This window comes from Camelus bactrianus, chromosome 7 (genome assembly GCF_048773025.1).
Source record: "Camelus bactrianus isolate YW-2024 breed Bactrian camel chromosome 7, ASM4877302v1, whole genome shotgun sequence".
In the NCBI taxonomy this organism is placed as follows: domain Eukaryota; kingdom Metazoa; phylum Chordata; class Mammalia; order Artiodactyla; family Camelidae; genus Camelus; species Camelus bactrianus.
In genome coordinates this window covers 20,203,862-20,219,572 of record NC_133545.1, presented here as the reverse complement: position 1 = coordinate 20,219,572, position 15,711 = coordinate 20,203,862, and the positions used below count along the sequence as shown (strand labels likewise).

The 15,711-nt window shown below is 44.7% G+C and overlaps 1 protein-coding gene across 3 annotated transcripts in view; it reads right to left on the bottom strand.

Moving 5' to 3' along the window:
- The window catches only part of UBE2H (ubiquitin conjugating enzyme E2 H), a 92,317-nt gene extending 91,324 nt beyond the window's left edge, over positions 1-993 (bottom strand). Inside the window, exon 1 of one of the 3 annotated variants that reach the window (XM_074367069.1) lies at positions 483-993. In XM_074367069.1, coding sequence (XP_074223170.1) covers positions 483-535 — 53 coding nt within the window. In that variant the 5' untranslated portion in view covers positions 536-993. Of the gene's footprint in view, positions 1-6; positions 165-482 lie in introns of those variants that run through there. The other 2 variants (XM_010947543.2, XM_074367068.1) reach the window with 2 other exon arrangements.
- Between the last annotated feature and the right edge of the window lie 14,718 nt (positions 994-15,711).

Genomic DNA, 15,711 nt, shown 5'->3' with positions numbered 1-15,711 from the left:
AGTTACCCCAGTTCAAGAAGCATTGTGAGTGGAGGGAATGGAGGCATTTCAGGAAAAGGAGAAAGGCTTCACTCCCGGCAATTTCTATCTCGAGTCCCTAAATCCAGGGAGAGCAAACAGGAAAAAGGTGGGCTCGCTAGTGAAAAGAGGTGGCCGGTCCTGCCAAAAAAAAAAAAAAAAAAAAAAAGCCGTCTTGGGAGTCAAAACGTCGTGGATAAAAGTCACGGGCATTAGGGGTGCAGAAAGAGCGTGGAACAACCAAATTTAGGGGCGCTGCAGATAAAGGGGGAGCTGAGAAGGCTCTCGGCTCCTGGGAGGTGCCAAGGAGCCTCCGTAGGCACTGGGGGGAGGGAGAGGAGGGAGGAAGCCTCGGACAGTGGCCTGGAGTGCCCCTGGGCCCCTGCTTAGGTTTCAGGGGTTGCCCTGGGCATCCCCACACCGCCCCCCACATACAGCCCGGATCCCCCCTCCACGAAGGATACAGCTTGACCACGTCCGTGTCCATCCGCCTCTTGCCCGGACTGGGGGATGACATGGTGTCGCCGCTGCCTCCCCGTCGCCTGCGCCGCCGCCGACGCCTCTCTCCCTTCCTCGGCCCGTCTGTCACGGGCCCCGGGCCCCGGCTCTGAAGAGCCCGCGGCCGCGCCGGCTCCTCGGTGGAGGCGGCAACACCCCCGCGGTTCTGTCGGGACCCGTCAGCCGCCGCCGCAGCCGCCCCCCGCACGGGGGAACACCGGGCACTGTCCGGCCGAGTGGGGGTGGGGACTCCGCGTCGCCCGGCTCGGGCTGCCCCTCTCCGGCTGTAGGTTCCGCCTCGGCCCGGCCCCGGCGCTCCTCTGCGCCGTGCGACGCTCCCTCCTGCCTGCTCTAGCTCGCTCGCCTGCTCGCCCGCTCTCCCTCTCGCCGGCTCCCTAGCAGCCTCCACGACAAGCGGACGACTCCTGCTCAGTCGGCCTCTCTACCCTAGCCTCGCTCTGGGCGCCGTGACGTCACCTCTGTGACGTCATCGGAGGGGCGGGCCCAGCCGGTGAAAGGGGTGGGGCGCCGCCGCCGCGGCGTGGACTTTCTCAGGGGATTCTGGGAGTTGTAGTCCCTCTTTCTCCTGCCCTCACAGCCCTCTGCCCCCTCCCCCAACTCCCCTGCACACTTACTCGCTCAACTGCCAGTGTCGTTAACATCATCATCATAAATGATAATGGTTAAATCATGGCAATATTACATTCATGTGTTTTAGGGTGATGAACCTCCTTCCCACATACACTGTTAAAATGTCTGTTTACTTGATTTGAGGAGGCCAAGGTGGCAATTAACCAAGACAAGCACCAAAATCTGGAAATTCCTACAGCAGCAGGTTCCCTGCGTCCTCCTTGGATGGAGAGAATTTGTTTGCAGCGATTGTAGACTGTGGCAAGTCCTCCTCAGAGCTTGCAAATCAGGGTTCATTACCCTCCATGCGTGTAGGGTCACTTTTTCGAGGATTAGAGTTGAAGCTGCAAGGTGATAAGGCCAGAAATAATTTACGACTAACATCCTTACTCTACAGAGTATGAGGTGATTTCACAAAGTGAATGACTGATAAAAGCAGAAACATTGTCCTGCTGTTGTTCAGGACAAACATTGCTCTGCCCTCCAAACTCCTATATCAACCCTATATACTCCATCATTCACTCAGTAAATATTTATTGAGCACCTAATGAGTGGTCATCACTCTGCTGGACATGAGACTATCTTGATGAACTAAGAAAGACTTTAAATTTACACAGCCCTCCCAATGTGGTCTAGATCTAGTGTCAGCATCACCTGTTACAAATGCAGGCTTGAGCTTTGTCTCAGATCTCCTGAATTACAATTTGCAGTTTAACAAGGTCCCCAGGTGATTCCTTTGTGCAGTGAAGTTTGAGAGACACTGCTCTACAAGGCACTCCAAAAGAAATGATATGAAACCCAGGAGTAAACCAGGCAAAGGGGGCAGGAAACAGTGTTCTAGGCAGCTTCTGTATTTATATCATATTTTCACTGCCATCTATTTTCAGAATTTTTATCTATTCCCTTGTTTCCATGAATATACACTTGTATTTTATGAGTTGGGTCCCCTTATGTGGCCTACCACACACACATACCCACACACACACGCACCCGGGGCAGCAGCAATCAACATTGTTTGTAAAATTGCTATAAAATTGAATGTTGTTTGCTCCCATCATTCCATCCCTCAAAAGACCAGCTATTCTGTGTGCTGTGTGCATATGTGGGGGGTAAGTGTATACATAACACAAAAGTTTCCATTTTAACCATTTTAAAGTTTACAGTTCAGTGGTATTAAGTGCATTCACAATGTTCTACAACCATCACTACCATCCATTTCCAGAACTTTCTCATCATCCCAAACAGAAACTCTGTACCCATTAAATAATAATTCCTCACTCTTTCCTCACTCTCCCCAGCCCTTGGTAACCTCTATTCTTTCTGAAAAATATGGTCTATTTTAACTGCCTCTAAAGGGGGTATGTTGCTCTTTCCTTCTGCACATAGCAATTCTGTTAGGAGGATGTGTCTGAAGGAAGAGATTTCTAACCCTCTTTACTTGACACTTTGTTAAAGGGAAATAGAGATAAGGGCAGAGCAGAGGGTTGTTCCTGACTGTGTCTCCTCTGGGCTCTCCAGGCTCCTGTTGCTGCTCCCTACTCTCCTGCACCTGAGTACCTCCCACTCCCATGATTCCCAAGCTTTGGTGTACTCCCCAGAATCACCTGGGGAGCTTGTTAAGCTCATGAATGTCCAGGCCCCACCCCCTGGGGATTCTGATTCAGAAGGTCTGGGGTAGGGCTTGGACATCCAGGTCTCTAACAAGCTCCCCAGGTGATTCTGATGCAGGCCAAAGTTTGAGAACCACTGCTGGAAGATTCCAATAGGCACTTTCAAAAACACCTACCTGACCCTTCTAGGTGGGTCCTGTGCTTCCATAATGTCGTATGCAAATAAGGATGTTTCCGCCCCAACTGAAAGCGAGGTAGCACGCTTACAGGACCCAAGGTATTTTTTGCCAAAACAGAAAGAACTGGTCAAGGATGGGGCATTTGAGAATGAAGGGTATAAGGTGGATCTAGACATTTTCCCTGGCACTTTAATCTTCACAGATGTTATGCTGCTGTGATCTAAGTACCAGGCAAAAATCATCAGAGGAGTGTTTAGTTAGACAGCACTGGACAGCACTGGAGAAGGTGGAGCTGCTCTACCTAGGAATGCAATGGCAATTTAGCCTCTGAGCAGTCATTGAAAAGGAATCACCCTTCCTAGTAAGTATCTTAGCTCTGAATTACTTAGGACAAACAAGCCCCTCCCCACCTCTTAATTATGCCTCAGTTAATTGCTTATATCCTCCCTGAGCCTCAGTTTTCTCATCTGTAAAATGTGACTTAAAATGCCCTATCCACTTGAGTGGGTTGATGGAGTAAATGGAAAAGATGAATGTGAAAGCCTCTTGTAAACTGTAAATTGGTTTTCCTAAAGGTTACATGAAGTGTTGATTACAAGGTGCAATAATGTTATGTGGTGGTGTTATTATTGTCAATCTCCCATTTGCCCCACTCCTTACATACTATTATTTAAGAAGAGCGTTCACTTTTTTGTTTGTTTTTGTTTTTAAGATGTCATAGTGTCAATCTTTGTGGTGAAGGTTTGTTCACATTTTTACAATACACCTTTCTCTCTGGGCATTTTGCCATCTGCTCCTTCATCAATCCACCTTCCCTATTCTGACTTCCTCCCCCTTCCTCCACTGCAACCCTTCCCTCCTCTTTCCAGAGCTTCAGGGCCTTGACCAGGTAGGTTCAGAAGGTGGCTCCACAGTGCTGCCAGATGATAGTGTTGGTTGATTTATTTTTGGCTTACGAACCTGGAGTTTCTCTTGAGTAGAGTGAGTTTGTGTTCACCTTTCCCCTCAATGTTTCAGCCATTCAGAATGTCAATAATTTACTCTAAAACAACACCGGGGCCTGGGAGTGTCTGTTTATATATGTGCACACACGGCAGTACGCTGGAATGAGCCGTGTTCTTCCTTATCAGGGACAACCAGGGGTGCTGCGAGGGAACAGCTGTCCAGCCCTGCCTGACTCGCCAGTGTTGCAATCTGGAAATGTATTCAGGCCTGTTTATCTCTCCCAAGGGCAGGGCCAAGCTTGACCAGTGGAGCCTCCGATCTCAGGAGCAGCTTCTCAAAGACAAGAAAATAAGTTTGCAGAGAATATTATGATTTGAGCAAGACACTAAGAGAAAGTAAGATGAAATCCATCATTTGATGGAGTGAGTGGAAGAGCCCAGCCCAGAAGCCACTCTGTCTCTGAAGCTCCCTATTAACCCAACGGCTCTAAAACTAAAGTGAATTTATCACTGTCCCTGCCAAATGTGAAAGTCCCCCAAATAAGGTCTCCCGATTCAGTCTGACCATTTCGGTTGAGAAATAGGTTCATTTTAATCCGGCGCTCTTGGTATCTGAGATCACAGGTCCAGATCCCTCAAGAGGGCAGTAATATCAGCAGTTTCCTTGCTGCCAGGAAATAAAAGCTTAAAACTCATTTCAAGTCATCTCCATGTAACTCTGTTACAATGTGTCCCCACAGAAGCAGTCAGTAGGAGCTCAGGCAGCAGCTGGCAGCGGCAAGATTGCATCTCCTGTACTACTATCATTCCCAGGGGGTTCTTTGCTTACTACCTCTGGTAGCAGTTCCCCTGGGCAAACACCGACCCCCAAACCCCACCAAACAAGTGTGATTCAATGACAGCATGGAACTTAGAAACAGTTGACCCCTTCTAGTCCCAGGTCTGCTACCTGTTATTGATGAATCTTGGGCAAATAGCCTAACCTTTGTGTCTCAGTTTACTCATCTGTGAAATGGATCAAATAGGAGAAGAGATGTTGCACTCTCTATCATGAATAAGATATTATCATGTCACACACACACTGCCTAATGCCAAGCCTCAAGGAGAGAGTGAGGTTGGAAATGATTCACACCTACATCTAGGGAGCTCTTAGCTGGGCCAGCACCCCTGTTTGGAACATTTGTTTTTCCAGTCGTGACTTCCTGTGTTTCCTTTGCTGCTTCCTCATCTCCCTGATCTGGAAATGCTAGAGACCCAGGCTCAGTCCCCAGGCCTCTGTTCTTCTTTATCTACATTTATCCCCAGGTGACCTCATCCAGTCTCAGACCTTTCACTGCCAGCTATACTCTGACTCTCTAGAGTACATTTCTGACTGGGGCCTCGCTCCTGGGCTCCAGACACGTGAATGCAGCTGCCTAGTGAACATTGCCTGTCCAAAAATAAACTTCTGATACCCTCCTCACCTCTTCCTCAAAGAGTATTCCCCATCTCAGTAAATGACCGCTATTAAGTTAAAATATGTAAAGTTGCCATTTTTTTAAAGGTTAAGAACAGTTAAGTATTGGCAGCTTCATTTGGTTCAACCAAATACTTCCTTCCAGCTGCTCAGGTCAAACGCCTTGAACTTAAAAATCCTTGACTCCTCTCTCTAATGCTGTACCTTGAATCTATCGGGAAATCTTGTTGGCTCTACTATCAAATATATCCAGAATCTTTTCCCCACCACCTCTGCCAAGCCATCATCATTACTATAACTACCTCCCAACTGGCCTCCTCTCTTTAACCCCTGAATTCCCCCCTATAGAAGCCAGTGAGCCTTTTAAACTGTAAATCAGACCTTGTCTCCTCACTGTTCAAAACCCTCCAAGGACTTCCCATTTCACTCTATGTTAAAGCCAAAGCCATCACAGGCTTCCCAGGACTTACAGGAGCTGACCCTCCCCTTTTCTGTTGCTCACTCCTTTCTAGCCACACTGGCCTTCTTGCTGTTCCTCAGATATGCCAAGCATGCTCTTACCCCAGGACCTTTGCACTAGCCATTCTCTCAGCCTGAAACATTCTTTATCTAGATAAAAACACAGCTTACTCCCTTCTCTCCTTTAGGTCTTTGCAGAGATGTCACTGTCTCAGTAGAGCCTTCTCTGGGCACCTCTGTAAAATTACAGTCCCAGCTCTACCCTAGCACGTCCTCTTCTTCTGTCCTGTTTTGTTTTTTTCCCTAGGACTTATTACCAGCTCATATATTACATACTGTATATTCCTTAGCTATGTTTGTCTTCTCCCTCCACCAGAATGTAAGCTCCCTCCAACAGAAAATCCCTGTAAAACAGGGATTTTTAAAACTCACTGCTGTACATCCAATGCCTAGAACAGCATGTGGTACACAGTTAAGTGCTCAAATACTGGGTGAATAAAAGGAGGAAAGGACTGCTGTAGCTGAAAAGGCATCAGAAGATTAACAGTCCCTTAAAGCAGTTCCTTGGGAGCTCACAAAGTTAGTTCTTCCTGATGATCTCCACAGAGTGTCAGGAAACATTACCAATTTCCTGAGCACCTACTCTGTGCCAGGCCCTGTGCCAAGGTGTTTTACAACCTAACAACCTGATAGGACACATGTTATTTTGCCTATTTCACAGATGAAGAACCTCAGGTTCAAAGAAGTTAAGCAATTTGCCCAATGTCACATAGCCAGTCGGAATTCAAATCCAGGTCCCCAACTTCAAAGGCCATGCCTCTAGCAATCACTCTATTTGTCAACTCACATGAAAGCCTTTATTTGTTGACATTGATGAACTCCTTATTTTGAAGGCCCAACCCAAATTCAACCTCCTCCATGACCATGAAGACTTCCAGGCCATTCTAAACCAAATTAATGTTCCTCTGAAGAGAGAAAGTCTGTGCCTCCACGCCAACCCCCCTCCCCCCCCGCAGTGTTCCCTGTCCCAGCAAACGGCCACCACCATCCGGCCAGTCGCTCAGACTGACCTTGGCGCTCCCTTGACTCTTTCCCCCCACACATATTCCCACACCCAGTCCATCAGCAAATTCTATGAGAATTCCCCTTCTTGGACATATTTGCCAAACCTGAGCCCTTCTCCTGGTGCCATTATCTAATCTGAGATAACATTTTCTCTGCAATAAATTCTATTTATCAGCCTCTCTGTCCACTGTGATCCCCACCCTAACCTCACAGTATATTCTCCACCCAGGAGCCAGAGAAATGTTTTAAAATATAATTCAACCCAGGTCACTGCCCACTCACAGTCCTTCAGCAGGTCATTCTCAAAAGCAATTCTGTGATGCCATGTAGTCTGGAGTGAGGCTGTTTTCAACCCCACTTCCTGCCTCCCTCACATCCTCTCAGCCTCTCTCTGTGCCTGTGTCCAGGGACACAAGAAGCCCATTTCCACTTTGGGGCCCCTGAGCTGGCTGTTCCCTCTTCCTGGAATGCCCTTCCCCTGGGTCCTCGTGGCCAATTTCCTCTTCCTGCACCCATGTCTTTATTCAAATGTCCTGTCTTCAAAGAGTCCTTCCTCTACCACCTTCTTTTGAAAGGTACACCCTCTAACTTTTATCTCCTTACCTTGCTTTAGTTTTTTTTATTTTGTAATTGTTTTAGCTTTTTACTCTGGAAATACTCAGATATGCTGAAAATTTGAGAAAATAGGTCAATGACCACCCAATTACCCACCGCCCAGATTTAACAACTGTTAACATTTTAACATATTTGCTTTAATTGCGTGTAGGCATATATGTGTGAGTGTGTGTACTTTTTTTTTCTTTTTTGCCAAACCTTTTGAAAATAATCTTCAGATACGTGACACTTCAACCCTACGTACTTCAGCATGCATATCCTACAAATAAGGGCATGTTCCTTTATAACCATAAACATAAGAAAATGAGCAACGATTCCCTAATATCATCTAGTTTCCAGTCCATAATTAGATATTCTTAACTGTCCCCTGTATGGCTTTTTTTGGAGCCAGGATCCATTGAAGATTCACAGAATGAACTTTGATTGTGGATCCCTTTAGTCAGAGGACAGCTGGACCATTACATTTTATATTTATAGTTCCTTGTGTCTCAGCCCTCCTATATACCTTCCCTCATCCCTACACATATCACTGTGCTATGCACATGATAGGCAGTTACTACATGATCACTAAGGACTAACTGAAAAGTCCACTCTTCCATACAAAAACTTGTACAAAATGTTTATAAGAACCATTATTTAGAATGCTAAGAAGTGGAAATAACCCAAACATAACTGATGAATGAATAAATAAAAGTGGTATATCCATACAATGGAATATTACTCAGCAATGAGAAGAAATGAAATACTGATTTGCCATGGATGAGCCTTGAAACTACTATGCAAAGAGAAATGAGCCAGTCACAAAAGGTCACACTGTATGATTCCTTTTATATCAAATGTCCAGAATAGAACGATGTATAGAGACAGAGTAGTTTGGTAGTTGCCTAAGGTGGGAGGAATAGGAAATATGAGGGACGGGTGTGATGGTTAAGGGGCACAAGTTTCTTTTTAAGGTGATGAAAATGTTCTAAAATTGTGGTGATGGTTGCACAACTCTGTGAATATGCTAAAAAAAACATTGAATTGTACATTTTGAGTACATTGCATGATATGTGAGTTATAGGTCAATAAAGGTTTTGGTTTTTTTTAAAAAGTCCTACTCTTCCCTGTTTCTCTGGGTCACAGTGGGAACAATTGTTGACCAAACATCCTCTTCCCTACTCTCCCATCTTCTCCTCTCCTCTGTCCTCTCCTCCCCTTTGAACGCAGTAGCCATGGTATTAAGGAGTGGAGAGAAGGAAGCTTTACCTAGTTTAGGGGAAAGGCCTTTATCTTCTAGTCTGCCAACTGAGAAGAAGCACAAATTTTATTTTTACTAAATGTACTACTTTGCCCTCTTTGGGGTAGAGTTCCCTTTCCCCCAGACTGTGGAGCTGTTGCAGGTCCTGGTCCCCTGCAAGGGCAGACACAGCTGCCCATCTGAGACCCTCTACTGGAGTCGCGGGCAGGCTTGCCAGGTTCCATGTGTACCCAGCACTTCTATCTTGTGGGTGTCGTGTGGTCGTAGTGACCACTCGTTTCCGGTGCAGCTTCCCTATTGCACTGTGAGCAGGAATTTTCTTACACATCTATATATTTTCTGTGCCTAAAACAGACATTTGCACTTTAAAGGCAGAATGTGTGGAGTCAGGGCTTCCACACCCAGGGCTCCAATCTGGCTCTCTGGGAAGGAAAGGGGAGGCTCTGGCCCTGAGGCAGATGGCTTCAAAATCTGGGGTTCTGAATTCCAGTCTCAGCTATCACTGGGTGCCTGGGGAATTCATCTGCTCACCCTTGACAGACTGTGGGGGAAAACTGCCTGAAACCAGGAAGGTCACACGTTGGAGAGTTTACATTGAGCCAGGACCTTTAAAATTTGGGGGGTAAGTCTAAAAAGACTTAACTGAATTTTCCTTATTCCTCTCAATGGTAGGCAGGTCTCTTCTGCTAATTTTGCATTTGGGGAAAGTGAGATGTATGAATTTGCTGAGTTGATCAAAGGAAAAAGAAAGCTAAAGTGAGAAAACAGGACTCCTGGTTCCTTTCCCTTCCTAAATTTCCCTCCTCTGATTTTCTCCCAGTGTCTCAAGAGGCAGTTTGGTTTTCCCCAGGGCACTCTGGCTGCCTTGGCCTTACTCCAGTGGTCACACGGCAAAGGATCCAGGAAACGGGCCCTCAGCTGACTGGCCGGCAATGGCTGGGGCAGAAGGGAATGTTACCAAACTCTAACATGATTGTTTTGATTCAGTCACATTCTTCTTGGTTAAAAATGATCATTTCGAAATACATACATACATCAAATCACTATGTTGTACATTTGAAGCGAATATAATGTTCTGTCAATTACAACTCGATTTTAAACAGTACCTACTGATAGATGCATACATAAAGTAATAAGAAGATACGCATCAACGTTTTTTTTTAATTTAAAAGTTTTGTACTTCAAAGGACATATCTCCACCCACAGAGCGGAGAAAGGATTTGCAAACATATATCTGACATATACTATCCAGAGTATACAAAGAATTCTTACAATTCAACAGTACACAGACAAATAACCCAATTTAAACATGGGAAAAGGATTTGAGTAGAAATTTCTCCATGGCCACTAAGCACATGAAAAGATGCTCAACACCATTTGTCATTTGGAAAATGCAAATCAAAATCACAGTGAGGTATCACTTCTCCCCCACTTGAATGGGTTTTATCAAAAACACAGACAATAAGTGCTGGTGAGAACACATAGAAATTAGAAGCCTCATAGATTGCTGGTGGGAAGGCACAATGGTACAGCCACTTGGAAAACAGTTTGGCAGTTCCTCAAAAAGTTGAACATGTAATTAATGTGTGACCCAGCAATTCCATTTTTAGGTATGTACCCAAGAGAAATTAAAACACAAAAAAACTTGTATATATGTATTCATAGCAGCATTATTCATAATAGCCAAAAAGTATAAACAACTCAAATGTCCATTAATTGATGAGTGGAAAAATAAATGTGATATAGCCATATAAGGGGCTATTAATCCACCCCCCCCAAAAAAGACTGAAGTTCTGACACATGTCATAACATGGATGAACCTGGAAAACAGGCTGAATGAAAGAAGCCAGTCACAACACGCCACATATTGAGTATTTCCGCTAATATGAAATGTCCAGAACAGGCAAATTCACAGAGGTGGAAAGTAAATTAGTGGTTTCCTGCAGGGAATGGGAAATGGAAAGGGACTACTAATGGGTATGGGGTTTCTTTTAGGGGTAATAATAATGTTCTCAAGTTAATTGTGCTGTGGGTTGCAGAACCTTGTGAATGATCTAAAACTACTGAATTGTACATATGAAAAGAATGAATTTTAGATGGGAGGGTATAGCTCAATGGTAGAGCACATGCTTAGCATGCACGAGGTCCTGGGTTCAGTCTCCAGTACCCCCATCAAAATAAATAAACAAATAAACCTAATTACCTCCCCCTCCCCCCAAAAAACAACAAAAAAACCAACAGAAGAATGCATTTTAAAGTATGTAAATTATATCTCAATACATAATAATAATAAAACCATATACAGCTTGAAAAAATAAATATAAAAATGATGCTGTTTCAATGCCATGTTTTTGGCTGTCTGGTCAGTGGTTGGACCAATGGTCCAGGCTTCTGTGTGGTTGCAGGCCCAGTTCAAACTTGCAAGGCCTCTGGGCCCTTGCAGACAGTTGCATCATTTCATCACAAGGAGAGAGCACATCTCTCTCTTTTTTTTTTAACCAGCACTTAACCAAAGTTGTAGTCAAAAGATATCTGACTGCCCAGAGCATCAGGGCCCTAAGCAAACTCAAAATCAAGACAGTTTTTTCATAAGTTATACACCTTCCTAGATTGGCTAAGCCCCACTTTTTCTGCAGTCTCATCTTGCCCGGTCTTGCCCTGCCTCCTGGCTAGAGAGGCACGGGCTTCTTTCTGTGGCCCTGCAGTCAGAGCTGCTGTCACTGTGCTGCCCTGTCAGGTGCTGCCTCAACCCCCCTGGGGAGCCAGGGCACAGGAGCTCCAGCATCCAGGTCCAACCCAGCTGGCCTCCTGGCGAGCAATGCTGCGTATTTTCTTGTGAGGCCAGAGCCAGCTTGGTCATGCACAGTCTTGGATTTGCTTCCCTTCCTTCCCTGCTTCACCTTTCTTTTCTTCCCTCTTGCTGCTCTGGGCTTGCAACCTCCCCTCTCCACTAAAACATTAACCCTTAGGTTTTGTCTCAAGCTCTGTTTTCCAGGAAGCCAAGACACACTCTGCTTTTATTTGAGAGTAAAAGGTTTATAAACCCTCAAAGGCTCTTTGGGCTATTTTCACCACCCTGCATTCCTACCTTGCCCCATTAAACAGAAACTACTGCTGGCTTCTCTGGGAGGGAATGGCACTGGAAAAATAACTTGAATTCTCCCAACCTCCCGCACATCAAGGGGTAAGCAGCCAGTCTTGGCAGGAAGGATGAGGGTGTTTGCCCTGCAATAATCCAGCTGCTTTGCTGAAGACTGTGTGGGTAAGTTTGATTCTGGGAAACAAAAATAGGAAGCCCGTTTGGATGTGCGTACCAGCCACTTTCTTCCAATCCAGCTTTATCAGTAATAAGGCTCTACTTTCATCTCGACTTTTCTCACTCCTAAGCCTTGTTCTCATTGGGTTCAGAACCTGTGGTGGATGGGAAGGACACTGTTATGTTACAATAATGATAATGAGCCCTAATACTTCACACAGGCTAGAAGAGACATCCAGAGACCACCGGGGCTCTCCCAGCGTCGTCCAGGCTTAGTGAGCGGGTGGGGACTTCTTAGGAATAGCACTGGCAATAGGGATAACAGCTTCATTTAAAATGTCCTTGTTTTGCTTTGGGGATACATTTAAAATGTGTTCACAATATTTAAGACACAGTTTATGTCATCGTTGTGTCACTGATAGATATGACTTCCATTTATTAATTCTAGGGATTTTTTTTTAGTTTAGGCAAGGATCCAAGTGTCAGATTGGGGGTTCCCAATAGTGTGCCAAGACATGGGGTACAGGTCTGCAGAGGAGATGAACCCCTGCAGCCCTGGAGCAGCTGGCACTAGACGACAGCATCCAGCTTTACACTGTCAGTTTATCCTTTGTGTCATATAAATATTACAGTTTACCATAACGTGTGCCATGACGTGAAAAAGTCTGGCAAGCACTGAGATAAATCACATTTTAATAAAGGCTATTTTGCCTTCCCTGATGTGGCCTGCTAATTGAGAATGTTTAGAAAATTGATGTAAGAAGCAGGGCAATCATTAAAAAGTCAAAATGATAAATGCTGGAGAGGGTGTAGTGAAAAGGGAACCTTCCTATATTGTTGGTGAGAATGTAATTAGGTGAAGCTACTATGGAAAACCATATGGAGACTCCTTAAAAAAACTAAAAATAGTTACCATATGATCCAGCAATCCCACTCCTGGGCATATATCTGGAGGGAACTTTAATTCAAAAAGATACATGCACCCCACTGTTCATAGCAGCAGTACTTACAATAGCCAAGATGTGAAAGCAACCTAAATGTCCACTGACAGGATTGGATAAAGAAGCTGTGGTATATATACACAGTGGAATACTACTCAATCATAAAAAAGAATGAAATCATGCCATTTGCAGCAACATGGATGGACCTAGAGATGATCATACTAAGTGAAGTAAGTCAGACAGAGAAAGACAAATATCACATGATATCACTTATATGTGAAATCAAAAAAAAAATGAGACAAATGAACTTATTTGCAAAACAGAAACAAACTTACAGACATAGAAAACAGACTTATGATTACCAAAGGGAAAGGGGGAGGGAAGGGATAAATTGGGAGTTTGGGATTAGCAGACACATACTACTATATATAAAATAGATAAACAACAAGGTCCTACTGTATAGCATAGGGAACTCTGTTCATATTATCATAACCTATAACAAAAAAATATGAAAAAGAATATGTATATATATGTGTGTATGACTGAATCACTATGCCGTACACCAGGAACTAACACAACACTGTAAATCAACTATACTTCAATAAAAAAAAAGGAAGCAGGTCAGAAAAATATTTGTTGAGTAAATCAGAGAATCAATGACACAAAATGAAGACAACCTTTGTCTTCCTACGGTCCCTTCTGGGGAAATAAACCCGATTTACCTGATTGTGTAGAAAGATCATTTGCAAAAGGGAGACAAGGGAGAACGAGGGTTTGCTGGAGGAAGAACAGCAGGACGGCAGAGTCTTCCCTCAGGCCTTTCCACTCCAGCTCCTGAGAAATCTTTCTTCCTTTCCTTCATTATTTCCATTTCCTCAGGAGTAGCAGGAATAACATAGAGGAGGTTCTGGCTCTGCCTCCCCTAAAGATAGTGGAAGACTTTCTGGTCCCCTGAGTCCAGTTCCCTTTTCCTCCAGCCTCCAAATAAATTATCCCTTCTCCCTGGAGAGGTGCCAGTCCTCACCTTCCTCCTCCTCCCCTCAGTTGTTGCCTGTGACTTTGTTTGCTGCCCTGTTCATCCGTGGGCTGCTTGAATTTTGAACTCCTGGATAGGAAACTTTCTGGTATTTCTTGGCACTGAATAAAGACAGAAGACCCTCTTGCACTGTGGAAGGATCCCAGGACCTACAACATTGTCTAAACTATCTTCTCACTCAAGATTTTTGACCAGTGCATAAACAGCGGGTAGACCTCCTACATCCTTCACCCAGGAGGTTCTGAAACACCCTAAGGGTCTCAGAACCACCAGCCTGGCCTCTTCCTACCAACCAGGCTGGTGACCAGTTGTCACTGATTACCAGTTGGGTACAACACTTGGCCCAGCCCAGACTCAGCCAGGATTTATCTATCCTTCGTGATGGTTCTCTTGTTACATCCTTGACTTCTAGGTTACCCCCAGATGCACAAATATTCCTGCCCTATCTTGAAAGGGAGGAAAAGGAGCGTGGTCAGTAACTGCTGGGCATGCCTGTCTTGAGTACAGGAAAGGTGGCCTGCAAAGTCCCCAAAGCCTTCCCTGCTGCTCCCACCCCAGACCCTTCATTGCCCCACCTCAGCTCCCTCCCCGGGTCCCCACTAGTCTTGGAGCCATTTGCTTCCTCCTGAGGCCTAAAGGAAGCCAGCTGCCCAGCCCATGTGGTGTGTGAGGTCACCCACACACCTCCCTGGGAGGGCAGGCAAGCCTAGGGGAGCAGCTCTTTTCCAGGGGTGCCAGGAGGCCCCTCAAAGTCTATTGAACCAAATGTTCACCCCTACCTTACAGGCCCGTAGTTCCTCAAATGGAAATAAAAAGAAGAGGGAAGAAAATGGAAGAAAAATGTAGAATTCAAAATTTAACCACAGCTGCTTATAGGCCTGAAATTATTCTTTTTCATTTGTAATAACATTTTTCTGATTTTAAAAGTGATTTCTAGCAACGAGATTGTACCGTGTAGCACAGGCGACTATAGTCAGTATCTTCTAGTCACTATGATGAAAAAGCATGAAAAGGAGTATATGTGTGTATATGTATGACTGAAGCATTGTGCTGTACACCAGAAACTGACACACCATTGCAAACTGACTATACTTCAATAAAAAACATTTTTAAAAGGTAATTTCTTCCCAGTGGGGAAAACTTACAACATGTTAAGAAAATAACAGTCATCCGTGACCTCACCTCCCCAAGAAAGCTTCCTTAATATTTGGCATATTTTCATTTTTATGTTCACATTTTCTACATAGTTGAAGTATATAGTCTATATGAGTTTGTATCAACTTTTTTCATCTACTAGGCCATGAGCACCTGCTCATATTGTTGTTTTTAGCTGTTGCAAACTATTCCATCCTATGGATGTTTTTAACTGTTGATAGGTTTATGGACACTCGCTGCATCTCTTTTTTGTTGTTGTAATTAACGCTGCATCCTTGTGTGTACAACTAATTTTTAAGACTCTCTTAGATTATATTTCAAATAAAGAGGAACTCCTGGGCAGAACTGTGTAAGAGTCTTGATTTTCACAGAGGTTGTACAGCCCCCAGCAATAATATTTAAATCAGTAATTGACCTCCCCTCTTCCCCAAAATGAACTTCATTTTGTTCATTAACAACAGTTTGCCTCTCTGGGACATTGAGAGAAGAGAGAGATGTTCTCCGAGATCTTCAGAACGTTGTGTCTGAGCTGAATCTGTCTTTGGCTGTAGCTGGAGATCACATAGAGAGTGACTGAGGCAAGGCCCCGGTTGATACCAGGAGACTGGA